The sequence below is a fragment of the Phoenix dactylifera genome, unplaced genomic scaffold (assembly GCF_009389715.1).
Source record: "Phoenix dactylifera cultivar Barhee BC4 unplaced genomic scaffold, palm_55x_up_171113_PBpolish2nd_filt_p 002066F, whole genome shotgun sequence".
In the NCBI taxonomy this organism is placed as follows: Eukaryota; Viridiplantae; Streptophyta; class Magnoliopsida; order Arecales; family Arecaceae; genus Phoenix; species Phoenix dactylifera.
The window spans coordinates 24,446-35,312 of record NW_024069341.1 but is presented as its reverse complement, the minus strand read 5'-3'; the positions used below and the strand labels follow the sequence as shown (position 1 = coordinate 35,312).

The 10,867-nt window shown below is 41.8% G+C and overlaps 1 protein-coding gene across 1 annotated transcript; it reads right to left on the bottom strand.

Annotated features, from left to right (window-relative positions):
• Nucleotides 1–4,418: 4,418 nt before the first annotated feature.
• On the bottom strand, nucleotides 4,419–4,865 carry LOC120109347 (pto-interacting protein 1-like). Its single transcript, XM_039123097.1, has 2 exons — nucleotides 4,581–4,865; nucleotides 4,419–4,508 (listed from the first exon to the last, which is right to left on the bottom strand). Exons 1-2 carry the CDS (start codon nucleotides 4,863–4,865, stop codon nucleotides 4,419–4,421), a joined length of 375 nt encoding a protein of 124 aa, XP_038979025.1.
• Nucleotides 4,866–10,867: the final 6,002 nt, after the last annotated feature.

The window sequence follows — 10,867 nt, the reverse complement described above, 5'->3', positions numbered from 1 at the left end:
CCGACCCTCTCTCCTTCCCGTGGAGAAGAGAGATCTCGAGGGAGGAACAGCCCGCAGCAGGGACCAACGGCGCCGACGACGCTCGCGGCCGCACACGGGAGTCCCCTCTTCCCTCTCTCATCTTTCTTCTTCTTTTCTTTCCTCCCTTCTTTTCTTCACCGAGACTCCCTATCCCACTGAAGAAGAAGAAGGGAATGGGGCTCCGGCCGACTGCAACCCCCCCCCGGCCGAGAGCCGGCAGAGGCTGCAGTCGAGAACCGTGTACGGAGTCCCTCCTCTATTTTATTTTGGAAACAGGAGCTTACCATTTCCGGGGATGACCTGCGGTGCCTCCTCTCCAACACCTCTTTTGCTAGTTACCGTTGGGCAGTTCTTCCCCCTGGTAGTCCCTCCTTCCTCTTGGAGCTTCAGGGCTCCTTCGCCTTCGGCTCCAGGGCTTCGGCTCTCTCTCTCGTTCAGTGTTCTTGGGGGTCTGTGACTTGGGGTTGCCGGCAGAGGCTTAATAATTGTTTAGAGGATGAGACCCCCCTCTGAGAGGTCCCATCCGCTCCATTCCTCCCCTCTCCGGGACTGGCTGCCGCCGCCCCCCTGTCTCCGGTGCGCCGGCATCGGCTGCCAGCAGGGGTGAGGGTCACCCTTCCCTGTCGGTCTTATCCCTTCGTTTTTTTTTTCCTAATAATTATTATAATTATACTGGCTACAGTGAAATTTGGGCCCAAACCCTTAACTGGGCCCATTTCTTATTGGGCCTAGTAGGTTGTGGGCCCGGACATTACAGTTCAAACTTAAAAAGCTAATATTATGTTAAATCTATGGATCACAAGCAGGAAAGACGAGACCAGATGGAGATAAAAGGGCTGGTATTTGTCTATTGTTATCTTTTATTGTTTTATATGATTAGGGATTTAAAGCTTTCCCGGAGTATTCACCAAATGTCGCTTGCATACACTACTACTTTCTAAAATCATTAGCTCTAACAGTGGACCGGCGTAAAGTTTAGGAAGGACCTCTCTGAAGAATTTTAGCCAAGTTTTTGATATAGTGAGAGCTAATGATTTTTATTGTGATTTTAGCATTTACGCTCTCAAAAAAAATATCTGCATATTTATCCTTAAAAAATTAAAAAAAACTGCAATTTTATACTTAAAACAGTAAAAAAATGTAGAATTTCTCTTATGCGTTTCTTTTAAATCTCTCTTATGATTATTACATTTTCACATTACCAGTATAATTTGCTAATAATATATTTATTTCTCTGCTCTCAGTGAATGTGGTGGAATAGTAGCTGAACTGCTGACAGTCTAAGCAGCTACACAGGGTCGGTCAGTCATGTCTTTTATTCTAAAAACAACCAAAAATATGATACCTATTCAGAAATAAACTGCTTATCTTGGAGAAAATTTCAAACTTGATCATATGCACTTAACAGACAAAAAATAAACATCATTCATTACAAAGAAAAAAGAAAAAGAAAAAATTCTCATACTATTGGTTCTGGAATCATTAATCCTTCAAGAAAAATGGTATCCTCTACACACATCAGTCAGCCAACAACCTTAATGATGCATTTACCCAACAAGACAGAAGGAGAAGGAGAAGCAGGAATTCACAATCACGGTGCCTCACCAGGATGGCCAGATCGAGTATTCAGCAAAGGCTGAAGAGCTTTGACAACAATGCTCATGTTTGGTCGGAAATCAGCTTCATACTGCACACACAAGGCAGCCACCGCAGCCAACTGTTTCCAATATATATAAAGGCATAAGAAGGTTAAAACAAGAGGGCATTACCGAAAATCAGACTATCAACGCAAGTAATGAATATCCAAATGCAACATATACAGACTGAACATTTGGTTTTCACCAAAAATTATGCATTTTTACTGCAGTCACTGGTTTTCACCAAAAATTATGCATTTACTGCAATCACCATAAAGAGGAGCAATGGTATATCAAGTTTTCAATGTCTGAGTCAGTTAAAGATAGCTACATTAATAGAAAAGGAGCAATTAATTAATTGACTCATCATCTGACAAAAACAGTACAACCATCATGAAAGTAGAGGGTCAGAAACTAGAAATGAGACGCAACTTTGGCATGGTTCGATGAGTTAAGAGAGTAAAATTTCTAAGCATACACTGAGGAGCCAGAGTAATCATCCTTCGTAACACACAAAGCCTCATCTTAAATATGCTAGAGTGCTGTATAATCACACGGCATTTTTGCACAAAAATTGCTTGGAATATGAGAACCGAACTCTAGCAAGAAAACTTCATCAGATTGTACTAACTATGAAGACGAGGCTGGACAAACTCCATGAACTGAAAACATAGGTTTGGGGGTGTGATAAGTGCTGATTAGTCTATAATTTAATATTTTTTTCAGCACTTACCAATGTTCTTAAACGGATAAATACTTATTTTACAATAAAATTGAATAATCATTGAAATAAATTTAATATATGTTAAGAAATAAATAATTCCTTCCTTAAGCTAAGGGCAAGTAATCTCAGAGACTCAATAATATTGGGTTTGAGCCCAATGCCCAGCTGCCATGCATGCACCCAAGCACTATCCACCGTTCGTGGCTTCCCAAGTGATCCAACGGTTCAGAAATTTCCGTCTCCGCATCACGCTTCCTCTCAAGCTGTCCGTGAAGAGTCATCCCAGGGGAGGATCCGCTTCATTCCAAAATCAACCTGATCTCCCCTTCCTTGTCAGCATCATCACGTGATGGAGCTCAACCCCATAAACCAAGCCAAAATAGGGAGATCAGCCCAATGCAACACAACCCAAGCTCTGTCCACCTCAGCGTATCAGCCAGCAAAACAGACTCTTCCAAATCGGCTATCCATTCTTTCACCCCCGCATCCAAAATAGGGAAATCTCTCCCTTCCATCTCAGCACCGAACCAAGGGAAGACCTCTTCCCAAATCAGCAGAGATTGTCCCAGCTCACATCTCGTTCATCTCCCAGTTCATTTCCCTCCCAGCCGGCTCCAATCCAGCGCTGAAACGGGGGATTAAATGGGCATCTCCAACGAAAACCCAAGCCTATCCAAGCCTCCCAGCGCTGAAACAGGGAATTCTCCGTGATCAACGCGGTGCACCAGCGCCATCAGCCCGTTCCAGCCGCATCAACCGCGTGCCCACCGCGTCCGGCTCCTCCGTCTTCATCCAGATCCACTCCCAGCAACCATAGCCAGATCCTCCGCACGTTCCCACTTCTCCCGCGATGCTTCCAGCCGGGCGTCTTCCGCATCCAAGCATCTGCGGCATCGTCTTCATCCCCGGGTATTCCGCCATCAGCCGGTGCAGCCAGCGACTACTCCTCCGCGATCCCAGCCGTCTGCATTCAACGAGTCCGTTCCAAGCTGTGCTTCCGGATTAGTCTCCTTCCCAGCAGCCGGTAACCCAGCTGTTTCCGGATCGGCATCCGTCTCTAGCTCCGTCCCCGTCTTCTCCGAGATCCAGCCATTCCCACGGATTGACGCCTTTCATCATCTTCGCCCGAGATCCAGCCATTCTTCCAGCATCACGCCCTTCTCCAGCGATCTTGCGTGCAACAATCAAGCCTCCGCGAAATCGAAGACCGCAGACCACGCCCTCCTCCTTGGTGGGGATCCATCGCTGGGTCTTCGGCAATCTATAAAAGAAAGACAAGACAAGGAAGAAAAGGGGGAGACAACGGTTTGAAGAACAGAGGAGGAGCCTCTGTTCGGGAGAAAAAGAAGAAAGAAAGGAGGGGGGGAGAGAATATTTTGGGTATTTTGGGAAGACGGGAGCGGAAGATTTTTATATGAAGATGGGAGGTCGTCCGGAAGCCATAAGCGGCTGAACGTCCAGTCTAGGACTGGATGAAGCCCTAGCAATATATCAGGACATTGTAGTTCTTACTCTTTTAATCTTTTTGGAGTTTGTTTAAATTCTCATTCTCAATAAAAAAATTATTTTATGATGTTTAAACCTTGAGCATGCCATTTACTATTCATATTTGCTAAAGTAGTATAAGATAATCCATGCCTAGGAAGATGAGGTGTGCTGCACCCTAGATTAGCATACTTAGGTAGACACTTCATGCTATACCGAAGATGGATCTTCCTAAAACTCTTTATATTTTTTTTTTATTTTAAAAAGCTTGTAGCCAATTTGCATGCTTCTCCAAAAGATAAAAATTAAGAACACAGTCCCTAATGCAATGCTACACGGTGGATTCCAAACCCTAGATCCATCTCTACTCTGATAAATTTCAATTCGTACTCATAGATTAATTCAGTATAATTAAGTTAACAAACTCTTCTTTTTGATTTATTATTAAAGAAAAATAACTAGTCTCCAATTCCTGTGGACCGACACCCGTAATCACTATACTACAGGATACGTGCTATTGCGTGGTTTACTTTTGAAATTGAAAGAACCTATCAATAGGCAAGAACACGGAGATTCCCATCAACACAATAACCGATCAGCTCCACAACATTTTCATGTTTTAGCCTTGATACCATGGAAACCTGTATAATCTTATATAAGGAGCACATAAACACGTTGAAAGCATATTCAGATAATAGGAATGATTGTCAAACCTGTGCCAAAAATTCTTGGTCTGGCTGCTTGCTTGCATCTAATTTTTTTATGGCTGCACTTCTCCCGTTTTTAAGCACACCAAAATACACTCTGCCAAATGAACCCTCCCCAATTAACGCCTCATCACCAAAATTTCTAGTAACTTCCTTTATTTCTTCTACAATAATGGCTGGAACTGCAATAGGCTGGACTTTTACGGTTTGAACACCCTTAGGGGCAGGCTCTGCAGCACGATATGTACCATCATTCCCTACATAATGCATACCATTCAAATTTATAGCCATGTATGAAAATATGATATTAACAAGTAATTATAATGGTTCAAACATATTGAAGTTAATACAAAATCCTACATCCAATCCATATTGAATCGGGACAAGGCATCTTTCCGACACCGAGATGGACATCTTATCCACCCAAGCTACCTTATATGGGTTGGGATGAGGGGTAGATTTCAGGCCGAGGTGGAAAACAACTCCGGAAACAATGGCGTTGATACAACTCTCACTATCAAATAGGATTTTGCATGTTTTACTATTGATCTTAATGAGCGTGTAAAACAGGGAGCTCCTACACCAATCTTGCTCGGTCTTAGTCTGAGCTAGAGTACACCTAACCACATGAAGCCTAGGGTTTTGGTCATTCCGATCAGTGGGCTCATTTTGGGGTTCAGTCTGGATAAACTCTAACCCGGTCTGTTCGTCTCCAAAGTCTGTTACAAAATCCTCGATGTTTGGTTCATAGACTTCTTAGACACATTCAGTCTCCTGGGTCCCAACTTCAAGTTCAGTCATTAGATAGGTCTTGGCATTACATTGGGACGCTATGTGGCCAAATTTTTGGCACATGAAACATTGAGTTTGGCTTCTCGAAGGAGGATTGGAACCTAGTATGCCTTTTGCTTTATCATTTGATGGGTTCTAGATAGGCATCGGGGATGTCCTAGTCGGTACTTGGCTGGAACCAGGCTGGTTAGGAAGATTAGGAAGTGGTCTGGATTGCGGCAGATAATTTTGATTAGGTCGGGCTCCTAGGAGCAAGGGTCGGAGGTTGGTACGCCTCACTACAGGGATCCGTAAGAAACTATCCACATCTTGAGCCAACTGGTATGCTTGGCCAAGGGTGGTAATCTCTCGAAGAATCAATTCTTTCTGGATCTCCTCGCGGAATCCTGCCCGAAACCTAGAAAGAGTAACAGTCTCCTCTTCGATTACACCGCATCTCATATGAAACTCCTCAAATCGTGCAATGTAATCGGCAACGGTTGATGTTCCTTGAGTTAATTTCTACCACCTATCCATAAGGCGTTGTCGGTAAGAGAATGGCAGATATTTCTCATTCAACTTTTCTTTCATATTCTCCCAGGTGGTGATACGAGGAAGCCTTTGGGTCTCACGCATATGTTCAACATTATGCTAGTACCAGTGAGCTTGCCCAATAAGCTTCATTTTAGCAAATCATACTTTTCTATCGTCACTCATTTCGTACCACTTGAAATAATTATCCATGGCTACTCTCCAATCAAGATACACGCTTGGCTTTAGTTGACCAGCAAATGTGGGAGCATCTACTCTTACGGTACGAAGTAGTCGCTCGTCAAGATCGCGCTGGTGATCAGGAGGATGTTGTTCCTAGGGGGATGGGGAAGACCTATAGGTGGTGAAGCCAAACCAAGCTCGGGATAAGCTGAGATTGGGGTTGATGGTTCAGGAGTCCTAGGATGTTGCACTAGAGCACAGATCTCTCACTTGAATTCATCATGATCAGCTAGTAAGGCAGCGATTTGTTCCACAAGATCTTGCAGAACTCTGAAATCCATTGTGGCTAAAGGGGTCTTAGAGTGAGTGAGGAGGTACTCCCTACCACTACGGGTTAGCATGCAAGGACTACCTAGTTGATGATGTGACATGCAATGTTACTAATGAACCTTAACTGACCAAATGTGATGCAGGACAACCGACTAATGCAACCTACTATGAATTCGGAAATTAGCAAATTTTCACAAAAGTAACTTAAAATTAAATGTTACTAATTTGTACTTTGGTTATTTCATAATTAAAGCAGAAAATTAGTCACTATAAGAAATTAAGTTGCAAGCACGTATTACGGTCGGCGGCGACAGGCGGCAGCCGAACACGGCGGCGGGTGGCCTCTTCCTGTGTGCGGTGGCCGGCGGCTGCTATGGCGGATCCGAGTGACAGAGCCGAAAGAAGGGCGGCGATGCTCCTCTTCTTTTTGGCAACGGGAGTTGCGCGAGGCCCGTCAACACGCTCTAGCATCCGTGGTCGGGGTACCGCGTAGAGCTCGTGCGCCAACCGGAATCCTGGAATCCGGCGCTGCTCCGCCATACACCGGCAGGGTTCTCCGACAGCAGTCAGTGGTGCGGCGGCGTTGTGAGGCGGTTCGGTGGTGCTGGCGGCGACGGATGGCGGTGGTGGGCTCACATGCACGATGGGGAAGAACCAGCCGACGAAGAACAATTCTCTTTTTTTTTTTGTTGGTCTCGGTGTTTCTTCCTATGAGGCTTGAAATCCCACGGCACAGGGAGGCACAGGAAGGGGTCTCTTTCCGGCTCTCGGCAGCCCAGAAAAAGAAAAAGGTTTTGGCACAGGGGCAAAACCAGAGGCTCTGATACCAAGTTGATGCCGGATCTGAACGAGATTACTGTAGCACGGGATGGGTAACTTTCGAACGAGTGAAGCTGCTGCAAACCAAGATACAAAGGAAGGGAAAAGAAGAAGAAGAGGAGAATGAGAGGAGGAAAATAGGCAGAGAGGGAGAGAAGAGGGAGAAGAGGAGGGAAGGAAGAGCGAGAAGGAGGAAGAGGGAAGAGGAAAACGTGGGGGAAAATAATTAATTCTTCATTAACCCAAAACATCATAAAAGTCCTCTATAAATAGGGCCCAAATAAGAACAATTAAAATAAAACCCTCTTACATAAAATAATTCCCAATGAACTCGAAATACACAAATAAACCCTAAAATGCAAACAAGCCCAGAAATAAAATAAACAAATATGCAAAATAAAATAGTGAACTAGGAAGGGGACATAATCAGCTTCGATGTCCCCATCAAGCATAGTCAAGCACAAGTATTATCTCCTACAATAAGGTTCCCTAATTTGTGACTAGTGTAATTATCTTAATGGTTCTATGTACAATATTAGAGTCATTGGATGGATCCGAAATCGCCACTGAATAGATACAAAGGTGAAAAAGATGATTGAGCTTGTAGAGAGTCAACCAGATAGACCATCAATGCTAACTTCTTTTTTCTTTTCTTTAGTTTAGTTGTATAGTTGTCTATGGTGATTGGATTCCCATGAACCAGTGCAATGTCCACATATTCATGGTGTATGGAAAGTAGAATGGAAGGATTAGAAGGGTGCCAAATTCAATAATTTTATCTTGTATATCCTAATACCGGGTGCTTCCAGTTTAGGCGCGAATGGTAAGACCCTGGTATGGATGCCACTCTTTGCGCCAACATGATCAGTCCAGGTATGAACCAGCCTACATGGCCAGGTTGTACCCGTCTTTGCGGCTGTTGTGATTACTTGAAGGGAGAAAAAAGTGGATAATGCTCTTTTGTAAATTGTAGGGGTACACATGCAGGACATAGTCCTTAGAAGCTTACATACAAGACGAAAAATTTTATTTTGAGCTATCTCAAGAATCAACCCCAAGCTTGCAATGAGTCGACTCCGACACACTGTCATTAACTGATACGCCTTTATGAGCTGACTCCAGCAAATCGTGAGTCGATCTTAGAATAGTCTTAAAGAATATATAGAAAGCCGAGAAATTTATTACATTGACAAGTCAACCTATCAAATATACAAACTGACTCTAGTTTAGCAAGAGTCGATCTTAGACAAAAGCGAGTCGACCCCTGCATGGCCATAGAGAAAAGACAAAGAGCCGAAAAAAATTATCGCATTGGCAAGTCGACCCATGAAATTCATGAGTTGACTCCAGTCAAACTAGAGTCGACCCTAAAAACAGACGAGTCAACCTCAGAACGGCCATAGTGGAAAGAGAGAAATTAGTGAAACTTACTCTATTGAAGAGTCGACCTCTAAAAACAACGAGTTGACCTCTGTCATCTGACGAGTCGATCTCTGAACTAAGAGAGCCGACTCCACAAATGCCATAGACAAAAGACAGAGTGCAGTAAAAATAAAAGCAAGTTCTGGATAACTCATGAAGATCATAAGTCGACTCTTAAAAATCTTGAGTCAACCCCAGAAAATAGCAAGTCAGCCCCTCTACACCTGACAACAGCAATAGCTAATTTTTTTGTGAATCAGAATGGTTGTTTTAATCTCACAATAGCTCTATTAACTGTCTAACAATTAGAAAAGTATTCCAACTATCTCCAAAGAGTATAAATATATGAAAATACCAAAGAACAAGAAGAACTCAAGCATTGCAAAGAAAAATCTACCAAAGCAAGAAAAAGAAAGCAAAAAGAAAGAGCCTCAAAGAGAATATCATTCAAGAGCTTTCATTGTGAGCTGAAAGATCACATATTCAACATCAGAGAGTGGTAAAATACTTTTAAGAGCAATCAAAGCCAACCACCACAATCAAGTTCCATTTATTATGTTCGTATTCATTGTTTAAGAGTTGTACTTTTTATGCTTAAATTCTTTCGTACTTTACTATAACAAATTTTAGGGATTGAAACTTAGAAGAAAGCCCCATCCAAATCTGAAATTGGATTGTGAAGGTTTTGGTAAATTACCTAAAAATCAACTAGGTTGATTGTAAATCCGAAAAATAATCGATTAAAGATTTTGGTTGATTGCCTAGAAAAAATAACTAGGTTGCTTGTGAACCCGAAAAAGAACTGTATTGTAATCTGGGTTAAAGATTATAGTGAAATTGCCAAGAAAGAGGTCTTAGAAAGTGAACGCAGGTGTAAGGTTGGCACCAAACCACTATATATCTCTTGTGTTTGCATTGCATGCTTGATCTGTTTCATTTTATTCTTCAACATATTTACTTATCAATTTATTGGTAAAGTTTATTTTCTTCCAACAAGTATTTAATTCTGTTGCACCTAGTAAAATTTTTTGAAAAACCCAATTTACCCTCCCTCTTGGGCAGCGTACCTGGGCAACATAATTATGGTTGCTAAGAATAAATGAAATGATGGACTAGATAATAAGCTCCAAGTATAGTTGCAAGCTATCAATAAATTAGTTTACAACTATAAAGTTTGGGTTGTGCAACTTTGAGTCTTCAAATGTTGGGTTTTGATGCTTTGTCTCTACTTATTTTTATTTAAGAAATGGAAAATCTTTGGACTAATTTAATTATTATTTAAATTTTTATAAAATATTTGTTTTTTAGGCTTCATGTTATTGTGGGCAATACCTTATGGTAGCACAACCATGTCATGTTCTGAAACTAGGGCATGTAGATTCCAAGATCTTCCTCCAAAATCAGACTTTAACAAGATGAATTTTTTCCAAGAGTAATAAAGTTCAAGCCTTAATTGGCTCCTCATGAGAACTAAGTCATAATCTCTAATGGAAGTTATTAACTCCGCTAGGATGGAGGAATACTAATCCACTTGCACTCCTGACTAGACACATTCTAACAATAGCTTGGTTTCAGTTGTTAAGCTTGACTATGACTAAATCTATTAAATCTACTTAGAACTAAGAAACTATTTCAGTTTGCTGCATCCTTTATCAAGAATGTTGGAAGCATCCTCAGCCTTCCCTTCTCACTCTGAATATGGACATTTCACAAAGAAATGATGGAGTAGATCAATTTTTGGTCAAACAACTAAAACCCTAGCTGCGTATTTGATAGAGTTGAAGAGCCTGAGAGGCTATAAGATCTCAGTCGGCTGCTGAATATAAGTGGTTTGAATGGAAATGTACTGATTACTGCATGACACTTTTATACCATTGGTATCTTTTGTCTTCTCTCGCTCTAAGGAATTACATAACCATGCCTTGATTGTGGTTTGTTCCTTATGGTGGATGCAAGAATCATGCTATTGTTCTTCCTAATAGGGTCCAATCCAAGCAATTATCTACCCATTTGGCTTCCCCTTTAGAGTACATGGTGGAAAACAAGAATATAGCTGGCAAGGTTTGCCTTATTGTAATTTAATTTCACGCACTTGTCATCTAAATGAATGCCATCATTGGCATAGCTTAGTATTGAATTTTATTGACTTTGACTTGTAATATAGATTGATTTTATTATTTAAATCTTTATTAGGAATTTAACATAATTCTATTAGAAATTTTATGGGAAATCATGTC

Bases quoted from the DNA above. Each gene is read 5' to 3' on its own strand.
- LOC120109347 (XM_039123097.1), bottom strand. From the start codon at position 4,865: ATGGCTATAAATTTGAATGGTATGCATTATGTAGGGAATGATGGTACA. The intron at 4,509-4,580 runs GTTTGACAATCA...AAGATTATACAG, and splicing joins ACCAAGAATTTTTGGCACAG to GTTTCCATGGTATCAAGGCT.